Raw genomic sequence first — 21,726 nt, 5'->3', positions numbered from 1 at the left:
AGTTTATAATATTAATGTAACATTGACATAATGTAGCATAACATAACAATCATAACAGGCCATTCAGCCACAAGGCTTGCCATTTTCATACCACTAAAGGGTACCAAGTGCTTAGCGTTTACCTGTAAGATGGATAGTATCCAGCACTGTATCAAGCCTAGTCTTGAAAACCCCCCTACTACCTGACCTGGCAGGCTATTCCACACAGTGACTACTTTAGGTACTTTATGGAAATAAGCAAGTCGTTCTTCTTGAATGGTACACTGTAAAAGCTACCTTCTCCCAATATGCATTTCGAACCCCCAATTATTGAATTTAATAGGTCAGTGAAAATGAAAGTGAAAATTTAGGTGAATTTATTTGAGAGACGTTTTGCTGAATTTTCCGCATAAACTTTCTTTCTCTTCTTAATCCGGTTTACAGATATTGAAATTCATTGAGTGATGCTCTGTATCTACCAGCTGAATAAATGCACTGTGAACACCGTACAGTCAAAGCTTTTGTCTTGCTTTGCAGGGAATTTACGCTTGCTGGCTACTCCCATTGAATTGGTGCCTGACAGAAGCTCTTAACATATCGCTCCACAAGCCAGCTCTCTTCGCTTGAGGCGAGATGGAGTAAGAAAACTTGACTCTCGTCTCTCTCTCTCTCTCCTCTCTCTGTTGCTCTCTCTCTCTCTTTCTCTCTCTCTCTCTCTCTCTCTCTCTCTCCTGTTCTCTCTCTCTCTCTCTCTCTCCTGTGTGCTCTCTCTCTCTCTCTCTCTCTGTGCTCTCTCTCTCTCTCTCTCTCTCCTGTGTGCTCTCTCTCTCTCTCTCTCTCTCTCTCTCTCTCCTGTGTGCTCTCTCTCTCTCTCTCTCTCTCTCTCCTGTGTGCTCTCTCGCTCTCTCTCCTGTGCGCTGGTACGAGCGTTCATAACTACTCTGCTCTATGTCCCAGAGGCAGTGGTTTATCTCCTCGCTGCTAAATTGATGTACTGTCACCCTGCTATGATTGCCAGTGGCACTGTGGAATATTGTTTTGTGAAATTTCAGATTAATGTCTCGTCCTGAACTGCAGAGAGAGATAGTGGAAGGAGGCGCTGATTTTAGCTTCAGAAGCAGGTCTACAGCACTGAAATCGCTGCACTTAATTACCCTGCGCTGAATGTTTGACTGAACTGAGAATGGAATTAGACTTCCCATTGCTTTCATTTGCCCGGGAAAGGGCCAGTTTGGGATTTGGAGGTATCCTATAAAGAATGCTCATTTTGTCTTGGTATTCGAAGAAGTGCACCACGCTACACAGTGGCTTGTAGGAAGGCAATCAGGCAGCGATTAACTCAATCAGGGTTTTTAAAAAACGATGCCGCTCATTGCTGTAAATTCAGAAGGACTGTTCAATCTGCCAGTGTTGGAAAATCAGGCTAAGCAGGCCTGAAGAAAGATCGGTGAGAGTAAAGTAAACGCCGTTCTTTATTCAGCGCTAATTTCACCGCTGTTCTGGCTCCAATATTTCACAGGGAAACAATCACAGCGACGGCAGACAGAGAAAGCGGCGTTTAACCCCGGGAACAAAAGCGGCTGTAAACCTTTGTCCCGAGCCCCCCCCCCCCCATCGAGCCCCCCCCATCGAGCCTATTCTGAGGCAGTTACCGCTCGAATCGCTAACGCGAGCCTTTTGTTCGGCCGTCCCCCCCCCCCGCAGACAGCATGACCATGTCGACGGAGGGCTTCGGGCCCGACAGCGTCTTCGCCGTGAGCGAGGACAACAGCCAGTACCGCATCAGCCGGAGCCTGGTGCGCACTGCCGAGGGCAGCACCGTGCCACTCACCAGGGTCAAGTGCCTGGTCTCCATGACGACGCCGCACGACATCAGGCTGCACGGCTCGTCGGTCACGCCGGCCTTTGTGGAGTTCGACGCCTCCCTGGAAGGGTTCGGGTGAGACGCGCCGTCCGTGAACGACCAATCCCAGTTTATCGTTCCAGCGTGACGCAGTAGTCCACGCCTGCTTTTATTAAACAGTATTCCTGACCGGACTGTAGGTAGAGTTTACTCTGCGACCGCTTTTGAGAAAACAGTGTCGAGGTGCAACTGAAGACAGCGTCACATTTCCACTGTTTGAATGAAAACATTCAGCGTAACCAGGAATGGGTGTCATATCAAAGGAACAACAGCCCAAATGCACGTATGGACAAGACTATGGCTACTACTTAATTATTTGTTTAATCTGTTAAAGAGTTCTGGGAGAAAGACACGGCACGCTGACGTGTGACTCCCTGTCTCTCTGTCCCAGTTTTCTGCATGGAAAAAAAAAAAAGGCTCCCCATCTGTACCCATGAAATATTAATGCAAATTCGCTGTTCTGATCCTGCCAGTGCTCTAATAGGGCCTGAGCTGCAGTCTCAGGCGCTGACGTGAGGGTGGGTTTGGGGGGGCCTCTTTGTTGTTTCCCCCGTTGGCTCCTGAGTGCATTCTCCCTAATGAAAATGAGCGTCTGGGAATCAAAGTCGTGACAGCTCTGTAAACCCCCCCCCCCCCCATAACCCCTTTCTCCCCCAGGGCCTAAGAGCCACCTGACACCCCACTGCTGGTCTGAATCAGACCTCGCTTCTCTCTCTTATCACAGCACCTTTTGTGTCTGACATCATGGGAGTGAGTTAAAACTGCAGAGAAATTGCAATCGCGTCATCTTTATCTGCATAACGCTTTTCATACGCGACTCTTTCATGAGGAGAAGACGTAATTCTTTGTTCCTGGTAGAAAATTAGAGGATTTATCAATTTTAGCATATGTTTTGGAGGACATTTGGTAATAAAGTACAATATTCAGAGGTTCCTTCACTTTCTCTAGCACAGTTTATCTAATGTGTTCATTCTGTCAGTGAAATGGTGATGCTGGAGCATTCCCTGTTATAAGTGCTGAATGTTAAGGATGTGAGGGCTCCACTTTTCAGGGTCCTGTTTAAAATGTTAAATGATCCTTTTTTTTTAACCCTCCAGGTGTTTGTTCTTACCGAGCCTCGCACCCCACAACGCCCCGTCCAACAACGTCAACGCCTCCGGGGTCAGCGACGGGACGGTGGTCAGCGGAATGGGCAACGGTCAGTACTCCCGTTAATAAACATGGCCGCCCCCTCCTCGAGCGAGCACTCAGCGATTCACACGTACAGCAAAGCGGGCATTCCTGAAATAACGATGCGCCCCCCTCCCACGCCTCCCCTTGTGCCGTTTGGAAGCCGACGGAAAGTGACGGTCGTCGTGGGGAGAGCGCCTTCGCCTGTCGGCGCTCCTGGCTGAAACACTCCTTAAGGAGGAGGTGCACAGACGGCAGCTCATACCGGCCTGCCTTCTCTCAGACGCCCGTGTGCATTATTAAGGAAGTGATGCGGGGAGGGGGGTACGGTGTGTGCTTTCCTGCAGGTAGACGCTCGGTCACGTTCAGACCACAGCTCACGTCCTGTGACCTATTTAAAACGTAAAACCTCAGTCCTGCTGGAGAGACGTTCGCTGAGATTACTGCAGCCTACCTTTAAGGCTGAGCTTGCGTTGTGTCCGGTTAGCAGTCCAACAGACTGACTGTCGCGATGGTACCTCCCTGTGTTCACAGTTTTGTATTTCTTAAGTAAAATTTGGGGAGTAAATTCATTTCAAATCAGGGAAAATAAAGGCTCATTCCTCAAAAAACAAACTTGTGGACTGGTCTATATTTTATCAGTGATTTGTTATTTATTTAATTTCCAAACAGATGCCCTTATCAGGAGAGCTGTGAACAGTGTACGATTTATTATTCCAAAACGTGTAGATGCTTTTTTTGTATTTCTTTGGGTACTGCAAAACGTTTTGTGTCAGTGTGGAATTGCATTAAACACATAATAGAATTTAAAGCAGAGACTATCAGAAAGGAAATATTTTTAACACTTTCTAGTGCATTCAAGTGAAGAGTTGATCCAGTATTTTTTTTTTACCTTATTTTAACCCTATTTAACCAGGTTAGTCTTATTGAGATTAGAAATCTCTTTTTCAAGAGAGACCTGGACAAGAAAGCATCGGTCGATTACAGATACAACAAAACATTTAACATACTGTAAAAGCAGACAGACAGCAATGTTCAAAGTATGATGTACAGTTGAGCGTTAAGAATACTGATGGTCCCTCACCTGCATTCTACTGCGGTTACTCATCCATTCTGCCGTCTGCCCTCCCCACCTCTCCCGCAGGTGAGCGTCTCTTCCCCCCTCCCTCGGGCCTGACCTACTCCTCCTGGTTCTGCATCGAGCGCTTCAGCGCCCCGCCCCACAACCACCCGGTGCGCCTCCTCACCGCCGTGCGGCGGGCCACCTCCTCGGAGCAGCACTACGTGTGCCTGGCCATCGTCCTGTCCGCCAAGGACCGCTCGCTCACCGTTTCCACCAAGGAAGAGCTGCTGCAGAACTACGGCAAGTAAAACCGCCCTGCTGTCCCTTCGTATGGGCGCCATTCTGGAGCAACCTGGCCGGTTAATGTATTCCCCCCCACCAGCAACATCTGCTCTGTCTTTGGTTCATATGGGTTGCCTTGGTAGAGCATAAGCTTTAACATGCTTGCCAGTACTAAGGTGGTCTTGATGGATGAGTGCTCTTCTGAGATCTTTAGTATGCGTTCTGTGGTGGCGTAGGCAGGCGGGTTCTGAACCTGTGTGTTCCCCTCGCCCGCAGTGGATGACTTCAGCGAGGAATCCTCCTTCTACGAGATCCTGCCCTGTTGCGCCCGCTTCCGCTGCGGTGACCTCATCAGCGAGGGACAATGGCACCACCTGGTGTTGGTGATGAGCAAAGGCATGCTAAAGAACAGCACGGCTACACTCTACATCGACGGGCAGTTGGTCAACACAGTCAAGGTAAGGACTAGTGCCCAGGCTCTTCTGTTTCTATGTCTCTTTCCAGAAATGAGGGCACACCTGGCTGTTTTAAATGGGTAATTGTTTTTTTTTTCAGTGTCAATTACTGTTTGTGGTTTTGTGAAATCTGCTGTTAATGAACAGGATAAGCAATGATTGAAATGTGCAGACCTCGATTTTCTTTTGTTTATATAGATTTTGCTGCAATGTGCGTATTGTACTGTTTATCACAAGATGCCCAGTGCCAGTTCAGACATATTCACTTATGCCTTGGGTGTCAAACCTTTATCTCATCTCACTGAGAATGAATGCCATCTCTGAGGTCTTGTACATGATCTGGGCATCCCATGCTCCAAGAGACTCCAGTACAGAGAGAAATAAATGCACAGGAGCCTGTTCATTTTTCGTTTGGATTCCTACAGCAGGGATATTTGATCCAAAGCCTGGAATTCTATATCTGACAGATTTTCCTTAGTCTCAGTACTGGGAAAAGGGATGAAATTGGATGAATTATGTCAGGTATTAATTAGTAGCTGTAATTAGTTTTGATAAAATGCCTGAGCACCTGGTTGGAAAACAGATCCTTGACTGCAGTCTGCTCGGAAGAGTACTGGGAGTTCCATTTTTAGCATCCATAATAGGCGTCTGCATTATTTGAACTGCCTGCCTGTCTGAGGTTCCTGTTGCGGTCTGACTGCTTGTGTAGTAATGTGTGTCAACTGGAGCTGTGTTCGGAAGGCTCTGATGTTGCCCTGGTAAACAGGAAATGCGGGGCCAACGCTCGATCTTGAGCAGATCACAGGAATGTGCTTCCGAATGTCAAATGCTCTGCTGGTACAGAGAGAAAACCCCGGTGGAATCAGTGATGATGCGCATCAAAGCACAGATATGTCTGTGACAATGTGCAGTGTGTGGGTTACAGGGTGTGTGTGCTAACATTACTAACGTTCTGCCAGGCATCAGACACACTTCAGATTGTGTGTGTGTGTGTGTGTGTATCAGCACAAGCGAGTGTGCATTTGCTTCTGCATATGTGTGCTTGTACCATACATGTGTGGGTAGGCTTGCGCATGAATAAAAATGCATTCTCCAAGATTCACTGTGTCATTGCAAGGCACAAATGAACATGGCTGTCACGATAGATCTCATGATCCGTGGAGGCCATGTTGCTATTAGAAGGAGAGGGTGCATACAGTGACAGGATGGGTCAACTGACTCATCCTAGAGCACAGTCGTCTGTGCTGAAATATATCTGCTGGGTGTTCATCCACCGCACACTCGCCCATCTGCTACCCACAATTCAGAGGAAGTCTGTGGTGTCAGCAGAACCGTGATTTTCTTTGTTGTGGGTTTCCTGTCCAATGTTGACTTTCGGATGTGTACTGCTAACACAGATGCGTGCAACAGTTGGTAGCCCAAAAATGTTGCTTTGTGCTGAATACCGCCCTACTGTCCATGGCATTGTGTGAAACAAGCATCCGTGTACCTCCCCATTAATTCTTAAGATGTCCAAAGCTTCTGATATACGTTCTCCAAAACAAAGGTTATTATGTATATATTTTATTTTTTATTAATTATGCCATTGCCATCTCTCTGCTCTACAGCTACACTACGTTCACAGTTCACCGGGGGGTTCGGGATCCACCAACCCCCCTGTGGTGAGCACGGTGTACAGCTACATCGGCACTCCCCCAGCCCAGCGCCAGCTCTCCGCGCTGGTGTGGCGCCTCGGGCCCACCCACTTCCTGGAGGAGGTGCTGCCGGCCACTAGCGTCTCCGCCATCTACGAGCTCGGGCCCAACTACGTGGGCAGCTTCCAGGCTGTCAACCTGCCCTGTGAGTTTGGTGTGCGCGTAGGCGCGTGTGTGCGCGTCCGTGTGTGCGTGCGTGCGTGCTTGCCTGTTTTCTGTTACTCACTTTGCCTGGAAATAAATGGCTGATGGTGTTTCACCATTTCATGATGAAAATAATACTTTTTCTAGTAGATGCATTGGCCATTATCCTGTCAGGAAGCATATAATAGAATAAGTAATGTGCAAGTTTTTGTTGAAATGTGAAATGATAGCAAATGCTATTGAGTGTCTCTTTTATGCAGGAGATGCTTATAAATCGCTTGTGTGCCTCAGGTTTAATCCCTTCTATATCAGGTTTTGAAAAAGTTTGTTCGATGCAGTGTTTAGGGCGCTTTGTCACTGGCCAGGCTGACCAATAGCATTCCTTCCTCAGGTAAAGACCCTAAAGGGGAAGCTCCGCCTCCATCCCCTGTGGCCCTGGTGCCTGAAGAGAAGGTGTCCTTCAGCCTGTATGCGCTGTCTGTCTCCTCCTTCACCGTAGCCAAGATCAGGAAGGTCTACAACAAGCTGGACAGCAAGGCCATTGCCAAGCAGGTGGGGGCCATCTCATTAAAAAAAAAAAACATCTAAGGTTCATATAAGGTTCTCCTATGAGAAAATAAAACCCAGATATTCTTAGTTGTATTACCAAGCATTAGATTGAGATGTGAAGTCAGCTCACGTCTTGGTGTGTTCAAAGTCTAGAGACCCGTTCCCTGGGGTACATTTTCACTTATTGGACTTGCTTTGCTTATTGACTTTTTTCCAGACAATTAAAAATGAATTTCACGCTCCAATTAAACGTATGTGTATTCTTATTTCTGCAATGTCCTGTCTGAAAGTACATCCTCTACAGAGGGCAGTGAAGTAATCGAAAGTAAGTTAATGTTAAATGATGGTCTAGCGGTAAAAGCTGGGAGAACAGCCCCAGGTGCCCTTCAAGATTGCTTCTCTTGCTGAACTGCACCATGATCCTGCAAAAACAATTTGTTTTTGCCCACCAAGGGGATATAAGCCAGAGCCGCTGGAGTCTAATTACTTCTCCCGCCTCCTTCTCACTCCCTGTTTAAATGATATATCCCCTTGTCCTCGCTCTGTGGACAGAGATTGGGAGAGCACCCAAAGATTTGGATCTACAAGAGCAACAGGCACCACGCGAATGTGATAACAAAAATGGTTAAACTGATGAAGATAACACCTTCATTCATAATTCCTACAAATTAATATAATTACGTACTTAGAAGAAACAGAAATATCCCTTTCACCATTGTTTATCAGAATGACTTGGTGTTAAGGCTTCAAACAAGAATGCGTGTAAGTAAAGTAGGTGAAGTTTGTTAAGTAGGTGAAGTCTGTTATCTCCCATCTGTAGTGAGGGATTTTTCCTCCCAGGATCATTAACCTGTCTGGCGTCTGCAGCAGAGCCTCTGTCCTGATTCCTGTTCTCTGTCCTCAGTTGGCCGTCTCCTCCCACGAAAATGCCACGCCAGTCAAGCTCGTCCATAACGCGGCGGGTCATCTGAACGGCCCAGCGCGCACAGTAGGCGCTGCGGTCATCGGTTACCTGGGTAAGACCCGAAGTCAACACTTGCAATCATCATGTGACTCATCACGCCGTCATTAATCAGCTCTATTGGTCAGAGCCAGCTCATTGTGGGCTGTCTGAGGCAGTGCTGGAACCACTTAATTTATATGGTTCCACACACAAACCGATTTCTGCAAGACTTTTATCTCGTGTAGCTTTTAGATAAATTCTTGCACAGACGCTGACAAGTATTGATCGCGCTAAACTCTGGTGTGAAATACCGCTGGGCTTCACAATGAATGGCAATCGAATACTGCACAGCCACAACTTTTCTTTGCTTATTGATCGAATCCTGTGGCTGTGGGAGATTCACGTTCACAGGTATAATGTCTAAGATGCACATTTCTGTCCAAAAGAAAGACGAAGTACCCTTTGTTCACGCAGACAGGCTTACAGCTTGAGTTTTAATGGAGATTCTCCCGCGTCTGTTCTTCAGGTGTGCGTGCGTTTGTTCCGAAGCCGGTGGCAACAAACCTTCAGTACATCGGAGGCGCGGCAGCCATCCTGGGCCTGGTCGCCATGGCGTCAGACGTGGAGGGGCTGTACGCGGCAGTGAAGGCCCTGGTGTGTGTGGTGAAGAGCAACCCGTTGGCCAGCAAGGAGATGGAGCGGATCAAAGGCTACCAGGTACAACAAAGTATATCCCTGTCTGTTTCTCCTGCATTGAGGACTGCAGTGTGCTGTTAGTAGTCAGCCCAAAGAGCAGGATTTCCTCTGTCTGCTCCCTCTGTAGTCTGGGGGGTTTCACCCACATGGTGTAGAGTACTATCCTAATGGCAATGCGAGTGTACGAACAGATGCTGAGCTATCTCTGGCCCTGTCCTGCCTCTTAGCTGCTGGCCATGCTGTTGAAGAAGAAGCGCTCCTTGCTCAACAGCCACATCCTGCACCTGACCTTCTCTCTGGTGGGAACTGTGGACAGTGGCCATGAGACCTCCATCATCCCCAACTCCACTGCCTTCCAGGACCTGCTGTGTGACTTTGAGGTGAGAGTGAAATGTGCACCTGCACAGCAGACTTGGAAAGGCTGTCTTCTGTGGACCTTTCAGCATTATTCTGCTGAAATCCAAATTCAGTAGTCTGCAGCTGTTCGTTAAATATTGTTTTGTCGAGATTGTTGATGATATTGAAGGCATTTGAGTTTTGAGTCACAAAACATATCCTTTCTGGTAGCACTGAATATGGTCGTGTTTTTCCTCTCTTTTTCTCCCTCTTTATCTATCTGTCTGTTTGCCAATAAATCATCCAGGTGTGGCTCCACGCTCCCTATGAATTGCACCTGTCCCTATTTGAGCATTTCATTGAGCTCCTGACTGAATCCAGGTGAATGCATTTGATTGTTTGACTGATTCATGCTTATGTTTACAGATCACCTATGGACGGTATATTTTAAGAACTTAAGGATTAATATATTCATTATTTTATTGTTTTTAGGTGCCGTTATTGAAATTTACACAGCTTACATGGTTACATATTATTCATTTAAACAGCTGAATATGTATTGAAAAAATTCAGGTTATACACCTTGCACGGAGATTGCAATCAAAGGCTCATACGCATGTTTCTGTCCAACACCGCCACCCTTATGGAAAAAAAAAACTGGTAACCATCTTATGAAACTTAAAGTGAAGTTTCTGATCCTAATGCAAACTAGAGTTCAGAGGTACAGCTGCCCATATCAGGCAGCAGTGCTATCCAGAGAGGTACATGCAATGGCTGTGCTCTTGTTGGGAGTGTGTCTGAGGCGAAACTCATGCTGTTCTCCTCTCAGCGAGGCGGCTAAGAACGCAAAGCTGCTGCGGGAGTTCCAGCTGATCCCCAAACTGCTGCTGACCCTGCGAGACATGTCCCTGTCCCAGCCCACCATTGCCGCCATCAGCAACGTCCTCAGCCTGCTGTTGCAGGGCTTCCCAAACAGCTACGACCTCCTCAGGTACTGGGATATGCCACATACAGTAGACTCAGCATATAGACCTTCACTTAACCGCAACCGGACGCAGCCAAGCATGCTGTGCTTTATTTGTGTCCGTACAGGTTCGGCCAATTCGTCGCCTCCACATTACCCACGTTTGCAGTCTGTGAGAAATTTGTTGTCATGGAGGCCAACAATGAAGAGAAGGTAGATGCAGGTAAGTCATCTTCAGTCTGGATCTTGTCGTATCATTGTGTTATATCATCATTTGGTGTGTTAAATGAGTCTGAATTTGATGCAGTGTTTCATTCTGGGGTGCAGGTACTGAGGATGACTTTGGGGGCCTTCTCTCTGCCAATCTCATCTTACTGAGAAACAGACTTCTGGACATCTTATTGAAACTGCTCTTCACTTCCAAAGAGAAATGTGCCGTCAACACACAGTGAGTCTCATGCACTCATATCCCTGCTTGTCCTGTACATACATTCCACTTGCTCTCAGTTAGCTGCATGCTAATGTAACATAAGCAGGCAGATTTGTTTTATAAGCACACGTCTAGGATCAGCATTTCTTCATTTTTCATATCCGCAGCCAACTTGTGTTGCTCCAGTCTCCGATCCTGGGTCAGCGCTCGCTGCTGCTCTCGCTCTCGAAACCCTCGCGGCCTCCCTTTACTCTGTTTGTGCTGCCCCCTGCAGGGCGTGCGAGGAGCTGGTGCGCACGCTGGGCTTTGATTGGCTGCTGATGTTCATGGAGGAGCACCTGCACTCCAGCAGCGTGACGGCGGCCATGCGGGTCCTGGTGGTGTTGCTCAGCAACCAGCCCATCCTGGCCCGGTTCAAGGAGGGGCTGTGCGGTGGGGGATGGCTGGACCACACCGACTCCGTGCTCACCAACAAGATTGGTACCGTCCTGGGTGAGCCAGGGCCTCAGGGATTCCACTCTAAATATGTAATGAAGGATGTCGGTTGTTAACCAGATGGGGCACTGCTGCTATATCCTGGAGGAGTGTCTTGAATATGAATAGCTTCTGTAAATAAGCAGCTGTGTAAATAACTAATATGCAAAACTAAGCTCCATTAGTCATCTTGAATAAGAGCATATGTGAAGAGAAGAATAAAGACCGAATCCCACTCATAGGGACCCAGTAAATCCTAATGATCCATTTTTCTAGTGTAGCGTTTTAAGCACTTCTCCACGCTCTCCTCTCAGGTTTCAACGTCGGCCGAAACGCCGGAGGCAGGTCCACGTTACGGGAGATCAACCGGGAGGCCTGCCACTTCCCAGGGTTCCCTGTGCTCCAGAGCTTCCTGCCCAAACACACCAATGTGCCGGAGCTGTACTTCCTGCTGATGGCCATGTTCCTGCAGCAGCCTGTGAGCGAGCTGCCGGAGAACCTGCAGGTAGGACACTGACCGAGCTGTACACTTAACACACACGCTGCTTTACTGAACACTTGCTGACATGCTCATCTTTGAACCAGATTCTGATCAAATTTAACTGTGGTGATTATAAGCTCTATGGATGGTAGTTTGGATGTGTGCTTTGAAAAAACATTTGCAATGGCACGTTCTCATCATTTTAATTATTATTTCTAAACACTACCTCAGATAATGAACTCGTTTAAAGAGTAATTGCACTCGCTGTTTCAGCTTGGCTCCACCTACTGCACAATTTAGAAGAATACTTCCTGGCGTGGGTGGAGTAGGTGTGTACTCATCTCATTTGCATAAAGTATTCTCTATGCAAATGAATTTGTGCAGCGCAGCTGTGCCTGGCTCATGAAACTCGGATCAACCTGTCAAGCTAGATTCAGCAATGACCTATTTCTCACCTCAGATATTTTCAGAAACATATTTTAGTGGACTGTTTAGGTGGAGTATGAGATTTTATGAACAGGCCACCATGTTGTTCCTGTTTGAAATCGTTTTGACCGCAGTGCGTCTAACCAATCAGGTGTTCCATTGTAAAAGTCAATGGACGGATTTGTGGGTGGAAACAATGTTTCTGCTGGATATCTTGATTGACGTTTATATGGCAGAGTGATACCTCCACAGAGGTACTCTGACATCACGATTGGGGCGAGGCCAGAGTGGAATGCATGAAGAAAATCAAACATTAGAGGGCAGTACCAAGACGCTTTTGAAACCGTTTTTAACAGTATTTCTAACACATTTTCTGCCAAATGATATTCAGAAATGTTGAAATATCGGCATAGATTAAAATGTTTCATTATAAACATTTACAGCTAAAAGCATGCAAACACATTTACAGCTGAAAAAACATCATCTAGAGTGTACAGTAATTACTCTTTAAAGCATACTAATTGGACTATACTACCTTTTGCCATTTGATCAATTTGAACAACATTCCCAGTGGAGGAAAATAAATCATTTGAAGAGGGGAATGCTGTCATTGCAACTGAAGTTAAGAAACAGGTTTAATAATAAAAAGAACACGATGAGCTCAGTTTGTACACAGTGACTGCATGTACTGTACTGTAAGCTGTCGTCTGTCCCGTAGCGGTCCGAGCCCGGCGAGTAACAGTTTTTGGTAATGTAAGTTCTCCTCGCAGTTCGACCTGGACTCCATCTGGACGTTCATCTTCGGGGTGCCGGCGTCCAGCGGCGCCGTGGTGGGCTCCATTCACAACGTGTGCACCGAGGCCGCCTTCCTCCTGCTGGCCATGCTGCGCAGCATGCTCAACCTGGTGAGCCAGCCAGCGTCTGCCGCACTGCATTGTGGGTTAAACTCACTATAACCCTGCGGAAAAGACAATGTTATTATTGTTATGTTTATATCATGGTATATTACATGACATATGATGTATGTGTATATACTGTATAGTATACATATATAGTTCATGAAACGCGTGTGCATGCACATGTACTGTACATTAATAAAAACACATTTTAGTTTTGAAGCTAAGACATATATAGCAACAGAGACTGTGCTTTGTACAGGACTGTGGTGATTGATGGTGGTTCTCTCCCATACCTTTTTCTCTGTGCTTCCCTCCAGCCCTGGCAGTCGGAGGAGGAGGGCTCCTGGCTCAGGGAGTACCCCGTCACGCTCATGCAGTTTTTCCGCTACCTCTACCACAACGTGCCCGACCTGGCGCCCATGTGGCTCAGCCCGGAGTTCCTGTGCGCGCTGGCAGCCACCGTCTTCCCCTTCAACATCAGGCCCTACTCCGAGATGGTACGGTTCAGAGTCCGCTCCAATGCCAAATGTCTGCTGAATTCAGTTCCTGGCGGGTAGATCTACTACCTTTGAGCGATGAATACTTTTACACTGCACAAGCATTAATTAAATAGGACTTGTCAAAAGATAGGTGGGCTCTTTGAAATTAGCAAAAATGCAGGGAAATGAATGCCAAAGAGCCCTTAGCTGTAAGGTAAATGTTTCAGTATAGAGTACAGTAGGGGGATGTTTAGAGGGAGGATATCATTACATGTGTTGAATGTGAACAGTTAAAAACTCAAATGCCTGACAAAAAATATCCCATTTGCCCTTAGAACAGAGGTTGTTTTGTGGACAGAGCAGTGTAGACCATTGGGTACATCTCTCTTACCCTGTGTCCCAGGTGAGTGACCTGGACGACGAGGTTGGGTCTCCAGCGGAGGAGTTCAAGGCCTTCGCCGCGGACACGGGCATGAACCGCAGCCAGTCCGAGTACTGCAACGTGGGCTCCAAGACCTACCTGACCAACCACCCCGCCAAGAAGTACGTCTTCGACTTCATGCGAGTGCTCATCATGGAGAACCTGTGCATGACGCCTGCCACCAAGCAGACGCCAATCGTCGACCTGCTTCTGGAGGTGAGCCCCCCCACTGACCATTCTGTCTGTTTTCTCACAGGGAAAAAGTTTAAAAACTGAAATTCTTATGTCAACATCTATTGTGTTGGGGCTTCCAGGTGATTTAGCTCTTTAAGATACTTGAATGTAGTCCTTGTACTGTCCCATGGCATTAAACGTTGAGCACTGATTATGGCGAGGAGTCTCATTGGGTGACGCTCTCTCTGCCCCCTCGTTTCGATGATCAGACCCTGAAAGCCACCTGTGATGTCACTGTGGCCAGCATCGGGTTGAGACTATGTGGGCCCCAGGGCTATGACAACCTTTAGGCCCGCCCAGCCCCAATTTTTGATAGTACAAAAAAGCACAGGCTAAGTACTAGATTTAAGCATGCCACCAACTTACAAATAGAATGTAGCAAAATCAATAGCAACTCACATCTCTGAATTACTGCTGCTTTCAGACAGCTGTGCACGACGATGGAGCAATAGCTTACCGAACATGAAAGCAGAACCAATACACTGCGCATATGTAGTCTACTGCTACTCAACAACCAGCCCACAGATGAAGGACACGCCAATTATAGCGTGCAGTCACCTGCAGATCAAAAATATTGTCAGCAGCATAATAGTATCGCATACCATAAGAATCTGCAGCGAGTCAAATCCAAATGAAAATAGACAGCTGCAATAAGTGTAGGCCTACACAGCGGAGGAGCCACCTGCTTACAGGCCTAATGCAGTCTGATAGGCTTTAATGATCTAAATAATAACACGTCACATTAAAATTCTAAGTAGATCAGGGCTTTAATGAAACAAGCCGTCTGATTTAGAAGCTCTTCTTTCTTGCTTTTCAAGCTGAGAAGTTTGTATTTTTAAATCCAAGGTGCTGAACGAGTCACATTCCAAGGACTTGAGAGTGAGGTTGCTCAGACTTTCTTGTCCAATGGTGATCTCATTTTTTGATCTTCTTTATTAGTGACAGTTTAGAAAAGGAATGTTCCCCAGATGTGTTGGTTACAGGAGAAGTTGCATAGATGCTCAAGGCAAGGTCAACATTCCGGAAAAAGTGTGTAATGTTCCTTTCCTTATTGCCTGTCAAAGTTGTCTTCCGCATTCTTATGACTCATTTGTGCCTGACTAGCTGGCATCAGTTATGTTTGACATCTGAAGGAAATTGTATGTGTTTGTGTGTGTGTGTGTGTGTCCATGCACTGTGGTAGCTGGCCAAAAAAAACAATATGATCTTGAACTGAAATGCATAATAAAAAAACGCATTTTACATTGAATATCTTTGCTACATGAACACTGAGCTAGTTAAGCAGTTTGGTGCAGATATGCAATATTTCTTCAATTTAGCAAGTGTCCACAAAGGAGGTTGTACTATGCTGTTAGCTAGGCTATGTTCTGTACGATTTTGCTTTGACAGTATTGCTGTAGCTTTGAAGCAAACGATAGTAGATCTATGATAGAAAACATTCTCTAAGCACTTACGCAGTGAAGGGATGGGCTTGTTGAAATTCCACGATGCAAAATGTCAGTGGTGTTGTGTGCTTATTTGACCGTGACAGATTCTGTCCTTGTTTTAAGTCTTCATCATCAGACATGATTTTGTTGCTTTGTAATAACACTTGAAGCTATGCTGCTCAGTTCCCTTGATGGACTTGTGACCTGGCAGCTTCTGTAATGCTCTGCACTGCTGGACCTGCGGGTATTGCTTCTTTAGATGACCTTCAGTTCGACTTACAGGGGAAGTCAGGCTCTGTTAAAGGAGTTTTCATGCAACTACAAACATATAAGGAACCTTTATTGCTAATGCATTAATGCAGGTAATCATTATATTAATGTTAAGTTTCAGTTTACTCAGATAGCATTTACACTGCTATAGAAGGAGAAGCATGGGTTAGATTTGGGTCAGTATGTAGAGGATTAAACATTTGAAGCTCTAAAGTTAAGTAGACCTCTGGTGATCTAAATGTTTAATCCTAGCGAGAGCCTAACTGTGTGGTTGTATTGGCGAGGAGGCGGCTATTCAGGTGTATTCACTTTCATTACACTGCATAAACGACAGCTCAGGAGGTAAGACCGATTGTCTGGCAGTCGGAGGGTTGCCGGTTCAAACCCCGCCCTGGGCATGTCGAAGTGTCCTTGAGCAAGACACCTAACCCCTAACCCCTAACTGCTCTGGCGAATGAGAGGCATCAGTTGTAAAGCGCTTTGGATAAAAGTGCTATATAAATGCAGTCCATTTACCATTTACCATTACACGAATAGCATACTTGTGTTATTTTCACCAGGCCTCCCCGGAGCGATCGACTCGGACGCAGCAGAAGGAGTTTCAGTCCTACATCCTGGACAGCGTGATGGAGCACCTGCTGGCTGCCGACGTCCTTCTCGGTAAATCTTCAGCCTTTTTTTTTGAAGAATGAAGTTGCTTCGATGTGGCTGTTATAGAAATGTTGTTCTTGAGCTGAACTGGGTCCGCTTTCTGAAGTCATTTTTTCCATTCACTTTGAGAGGATCTCTGTCGTGAATCCAGCTACTGTGGCTAACTTTTGAAATTTCCGTTGTTGTCTTTCTCGTGTGTTAGGCGAGGACGCATCCCTGCCGATAACCAGTGGAGGGAGCTACCAAGTCCTGGTCAACAATGTTTTCTACTTCACTCAGCGTGTGGTGGACAAGCTGTGGCAGGGCATGTTCAATAAGGAGTCCAAGCTCGTGGTGGAGTTCATAGTGCAGCTCATTGGACAAGTAAGACCACAGTTTTGTCTATAAGAGGTGTAACATATACCTAGAAGGAATTATCTTGGATGCCCACTGGACCTAATTAGCGAGTTTGTATACCAAGCAATCCAGAGCTGTTTATCTTTAGGTATAAATAGTGACATTTTAACTTCAGAAATGATTTATGCTTAGGAAGTTAAGTATATAACATTGTGCTATGTCAGCTCCTCTGAAAGATTAAGTTATATTTTAGTATTGTATTTGCTCAGCAGGTACACAGCATGTGATTCCTGTGAGAGAGTACTTCCTTTAGAACAGTTACCTGGATGTATATGTAAATATAATTATTCTGGCGCAGTCTCCCTCTGTATCCACCCCCCAGACATACCAATGTGTTCAAGGCAGAATCTCTGGAGATTTTCAGGACTAGGCCTCATACGGTGTTAGATGCTATCTAGTCTGTAGGTAATCAAAGCACTAATTTAGTCAGGAAAATGGCGAGCATTGTTAGGCTGAATGGCCTGTTCTCGTCATTATGTTATGTTATGTTATGTTAATTCACTGAGAGTATATAAATGAACAGGAATTATTCTGAGAAGTTTGTATTCAGCACACTTTTGCTGGGTATGCTGCCATCTGTTGGCACACAAGGTGTTTTTGTAGCAAAAAACGCTCTGCCCAGTGAATTTCAGTTTACATAAGCTTCAGATAGAAGTGCTAGTTATTTTTTTCTGGCTGCCAATCGAGGCAGACTGTGGGGATGCACAGCAAACTTCATTTTTAGCGTGCGCTGCTAAACCAGTGACCAGGTTCTTTATTAAATCAAACCCCCTTTAACTGTTAACTGCCACAGCCAGTTATTCAATTTGGCCAACACAACTGCTCTATTGTACATTAATTGTGCATTAAGTAAAAATAAATAAATAAAACTCACATGTAAGACAGGAATGTTTTAAAAAAATTTTAGTGACTAGTATATTTATACAAGGGTAATTGGGTAGAGTGCAGTTAAACTCTCTTAACCACAATTTAGAATAAAGAAAATTTATTATTTTAATATCAACCCACATAAAATATGAATTATGCAGAGGTCTTAATCTGACTGCAGATTGTCCCAGTAAGGCTTTTTTTTGTGCTGTGTGCTCTCCCCCCTTTGCCCAGTCCAAGCGGAGGTCCCAAGGCCTGTCCCTGGACTCCATCTACCACAGTCTGAACAGGACCATCCTGTACCAGCTCTCCAGGCCGCACAAGACCGTCCCCCAGCAGGTGGCGCTCCTGGACTCGCTGCGCGTCCTCACCGTCAACCGGAATCTGATCCTAGGGCCCTGCAACCACGACCAGGACTTCATCGCCTGCCTGGCGCACTGCTTCATCATCCTGCACGCGGGGAGGTGAGGCCCAGCCCGGCTCGTCTGGTAACGGGAGAAATAGGGACTGTTGTCGTGCCCTGCAGTGTCTGTGAGATGCTGAGGCAGTGGAGGAAATTAAATTTTGGAGGGAAATGATTGGCTTTTTCAGGCCTCACTAACCAGGTTGATGGAGAGCCTTGGTTAATTACTATTGCGAGTTTTGCTTCTTTGTATGAATGAATGCATACTGTTCCTATGTGCTTGGCCTCTAATGAAAGTGTGAAATGCAATGATGAAACTCCTTGGTTGCCTGGTTACTGGCTGCGTGCCATTAAAACATATGTGTTTACGGTGATTCAGGATTGAAACTGAAGCGGGCTGCTGCTGTCAGTCCTGCAGCTTTAGCTGTTCGAGCCGTGCGCAGTGCGCAGTGTGTGAGGTCACTCTGTCTCTGCGCTCCCTGCAGCTGCGTGGACGGCTTCGGCCTGGAGGCGGAGGCGCGCATGACCACCTGGCACGTCATGATACCGTCCGACGCCGAGTCCGATGCCACGCACAGCCAGGACGTCAGCGAGGGTGCGACGCGCCGCCGCAAGCCCCTCCCCCTCTCCCTCTTCTTCCTCTCAAATGCAGATGGCTTCATGTCACAGCTCTAAGGGCATGGATTAGGACAATCGCCAAAGCAGATGTGCTGAGTTTTACAGTACCGCATTCTGTTTTGGAAGCTTGGAGAAACCCTGAAAGCAACCTTATTTTCTTACGTTAAAGTCATGTCTAAACCAGATGATGAATGTTCTATCCGGAAGCAGTGTTTTCAGCTGAAATATATCAACAAATATATCATGGTGGTGTACCAAAATGTGAATATACGCATGCAGTACCGAACACTACTAGCTACGTGACTTACACGCAGCTGTGGTAAATATATCACCGGCTGTCACTTTGCTGTCACTGTGCAGGTCGGCAGCTTCTGCTGAAGGCGGTCAACAGAGTGTGGACCGAGCTCATTCACAGCAAGAGGCCGGTTCTGGAGGACATATTCAAGGTCCCCCTGCCGGCCAGCGACCGCGGTCACGTGGACATGCTGTCCGCCCGCGCGCACATCGAGGAGCCCGCCGCCAAGAGCTGGCTGAACCACCTGGGTGAGCCGTCTCCGCGGAGAGCTGCAAGCCGCACGGAGCTCCCTGGTGCCATAACTCGCCTTTCGTAGATCGCTCGTTTATCGCCGGTCGTTTGGAAACTTTAAGTAATAAGTGGCAGTTTTTCCTGCGAAGAGACAGTTTTATGCTCCTCAGAATGAGGAATGAAACTGCAGTTTTGTATTTTTGAAGCTGGGCCCTAAATGACGGGGGTTTATCTGTCAGTGACATAAATCCAGACTCACTGCTGCCTTTGGGTGCCTGGGAAGCTCAGGCAGAAAATTCCGGATGCTTTGTAGAGATGAACGGCCATGAAATAACCTGTGCTGCCGTTGCCGCTTGTTTTTCAGAAATGACACTGGGGCAGTTACCATGATCACGTCGTCCAAAAGACTGTGTCGCTGTAGGTGAAATTTCGAAGCATATCCTGACCTGCTCCCGCTTTTTTTTACAGCGCATGAGAAGAAGTGCATCAGCCGAGGAGAGGCGGTCGCCCCGGTAACCCAGTCCAAGCTGTCCCGGGTCAGTAGCGGGTTCGGGCTGTCCAAGCTGACCGGGTCGAGGCGCAACCGGAAGGAGACGGGCCTCAACAAGAACAACCTCTCTGCGCAGGTGCTGCGTGCGTTCCTGTGTCTGCTTGGTGGCGCACATGCATGTGCGTGTGCGAGTGCGTGTATGTGTGTGTGTGTGCGTATCTGTGTGTGAAGTGCTTACATATGCACAGGTCTGATGTGAGGCTTTTGCCTCCTTTCTCTGCAGGAAACCTTCCAGTGGATGTTCACACACATTGCAGTTGTGCGGGACCTAGTTGCCATGCAGTACAAAGAGTATCAAGAGGTAAGAATTATAGACGACACAGCATTTATGTAAGAATCTTCACCCTCTTTAAAATACATATTTACCATGAGTATGCTTATAATGTCATCAAAAAATCTTTTACTTTGCCAGTTGTTATGAAAGAACAAATATAGTGGGAAGGTCTGGCAGACAAAAGACAGCTTCTAATGTGAAGACATAGACATCATTCAGGCCATTTGAATGGGAATGCCAAGCATATTTCAGTGCTGACACCAGTACAGAAATTCCAAAACATCGCTAAACGAGTAAAACGTGGTCCTTCTCACACCCCAAGGCACAATGCTGAGGTCATATAGAGACCCCCACAGTTTTTGCTCTTCTGTTGATTACGCTGACCCCTCCCCCTCCCCCCCCGTCTCCCCCGGGCAGCGGCAGCAGAACGCGCTGAAGTATGTGACGGAGGAGTGGGCGGGGATCGAGTACGAGCTCCTGAGGGAGAGGGGCCTGTGGGGGCCGCCCATCGGGTCCCACCTGGACAAGTTCCTGCTGGAGATGACGGAGGGGCCCTGCCGCATGAGGAAGAAGATGGTGCGCAACGACATGTTCTACATCCACTACCCCTTCGTGCCCGACACAGAGCCGAACACCAGCTCCCAGGTAGGGCCTCTTCCCCAAACCTTGTCCCTCTCCTCCTCTGCTTTAGAGGTCACATGGCTCTGTGCTAGGGTTGAAATCCTGAACCAAAGTGGTCTTCCTTCGCAGTGTGACCAGAACATTAAAAAATAAATAAATAAAGAACTAAAGGTTGGGCCTGGTATTATTACTATGGGCTGTTTGTACTTTAATACATGTTGCAGTCATGTGTATGGAGATTCTGAATGCTTTTTCTTACATTCAGGCGACTGTGTAGACGCAAGGGTCACATTCTGCTTTCACCTTCAGTACCCATATTTTTTCCCTGCAGGATTTTTACTGTAGGTGTATCTATAGATGAAGCGTGGAGATTATGCAGTCCAGTAGAAATAAGACTATACTTTCTCTTTTAGTGGGGATTATTTAAAGCCCAGTGTTTATTATTGAAATCCTGAAATTTAAATAATCATCCATCCCAACTTATGTTAATCTAATTCTGCATAATTCTTTTTAAGAGGTTTTTTGGTAACTGATTTTTTGAGATCAGCCTGTTTAAGAGAACCCAGGACACACGTGGCTGAACTTTAGCATTGAGTGGATTGATGTCTTATGTCTCGGCCCAGCCTGCCTCCACTGAGAGCCCCACCCCAGCTCCCCCGCTCTCTGCCCCGCCCCACGTCCCAACGGAGGTACTGGCACGGAATGCGAAGCAGCTGTGGAGACCTCGGGCTCTTTAATCATAACCGCATGGGGCCCCGGGGGGGGGGGGGGGGGGGGGGGGGGAGCTGCGTAGAAACAGCCCTGAACGCCTTGTGTGGATCTCCCTGTTAATTGTTTCTTGATTCTGGGGTTCATGCTGGCACATGACGCTTGATTGGATTAACACAGTCTTTGGACTTTTTAACCTGGTTTCACCCCTTAGCAAGACCCAGGGGCCACTGGAATATAGACCATCTTACTTATGCAGCTAACACTCCAGAGGTGATTGAAGTAGCAAGCACTGTAGCTATGTCTTAGACATAAACAGTAGTTTAGTTTAGTTTATTTATTTAACGATTCACTTTAAAAGGACAATTACATGGTTGCAAACACCAATGTACA

The 21,726-nt window shown here is 46.8% G+C and overlaps 1 protein-coding gene across 1 annotated transcript in view; it reads left to right on the top strand.

Annotated features, from left to right (window-relative positions):
- The window catches only part of LOC135239878 (WD repeat and FYVE domain-containing protein 3-like), a 74,093-nt gene that overhangs the window by 36,201 nt on the left and 16,166 nt on the right, over positions 1 to 21,726 (top strand). The window contains exons 17-42 of the mRNA XM_064308865.1: positions 1,653 to 1,918; positions 2,980 to 3,080; positions 4,197 to 4,415; positions 4,674 to 4,855; positions 6,460 to 6,691; positions 7,082 to 7,242; positions 8,144 to 8,255; positions 8,709 to 8,899; positions 9,106 to 9,258; positions 9,522 to 9,595; positions 10,044 to 10,205; positions 10,307 to 10,401; positions 10,506 to 10,626; positions 10,883 to 11,100; positions 11,397 to 11,587; positions 12,760 to 12,894; positions 13,206 to 13,385; positions 13,771 to 14,004; positions 16,280 to 16,379; positions 16,573 to 16,733; positions 17,868 to 18,097; positions 18,522 to 18,631; positions 19,015 to 19,197; positions 19,649 to 19,806; positions 19,954 to 20,031; positions 20,422 to 20,649. Coding sequence (XP_064164935.1) covers positions 1,653 to 1,918; positions 2,980 to 3,080; positions 4,197 to 4,415; positions 4,674 to 4,855; positions 6,460 to 6,691; positions 7,082 to 7,242; positions 8,144 to 8,255; positions 8,709 to 8,899; positions 9,106 to 9,258; positions 9,522 to 9,595; positions 10,044 to 10,205; positions 10,307 to 10,401; positions 10,506 to 10,626; positions 10,883 to 11,100; positions 11,397 to 11,587; positions 12,760 to 12,894; positions 13,206 to 13,385; positions 13,771 to 14,004; positions 16,280 to 16,379; positions 16,573 to 16,733; positions 17,868 to 18,097; positions 18,522 to 18,631; positions 19,015 to 19,197; positions 19,649 to 19,806; positions 19,954 to 20,031; positions 20,422 to 20,649 — 4,275 coding nt within the window. The remainder of the gene's footprint in view (positions 1 to 1,652; positions 1,919 to 2,979; positions 3,081 to 4,196; positions 4,416 to 4,673; positions 4,856 to 6,459; positions 6,692 to 7,081; positions 7,243 to 8,143; positions 8,256 to 8,708; positions 8,900 to 9,105; positions 9,259 to 9,521; positions 9,596 to 10,043; positions 10,206 to 10,306; positions 10,402 to 10,505; positions 10,627 to 10,882; positions 11,101 to 11,396; positions 11,588 to 12,759; positions 12,895 to 13,205; positions 13,386 to 13,770; positions 14,005 to 16,279; positions 16,380 to 16,572; positions 16,734 to 17,867; positions 18,098 to 18,521; positions 18,632 to 19,014; positions 19,198 to 19,648; positions 19,807 to 19,953; positions 20,032 to 20,421; positions 20,650 to 21,726) is intronic.

Source organism: Anguilla rostrata, chromosome 14, assembly GCF_018555375.3.
Source record: "Anguilla rostrata isolate EN2019 chromosome 14, ASM1855537v3, whole genome shotgun sequence".
NCBI classification, from domain to species: Eukaryota; Metazoa; Chordata; class Actinopteri; order Anguilliformes; family Anguillidae; genus Anguilla; species Anguilla rostrata.
Note: the sequence above shows the minus strand (reverse complement) of the source record. Positions and strands in the feature narration are given on the sequence as shown.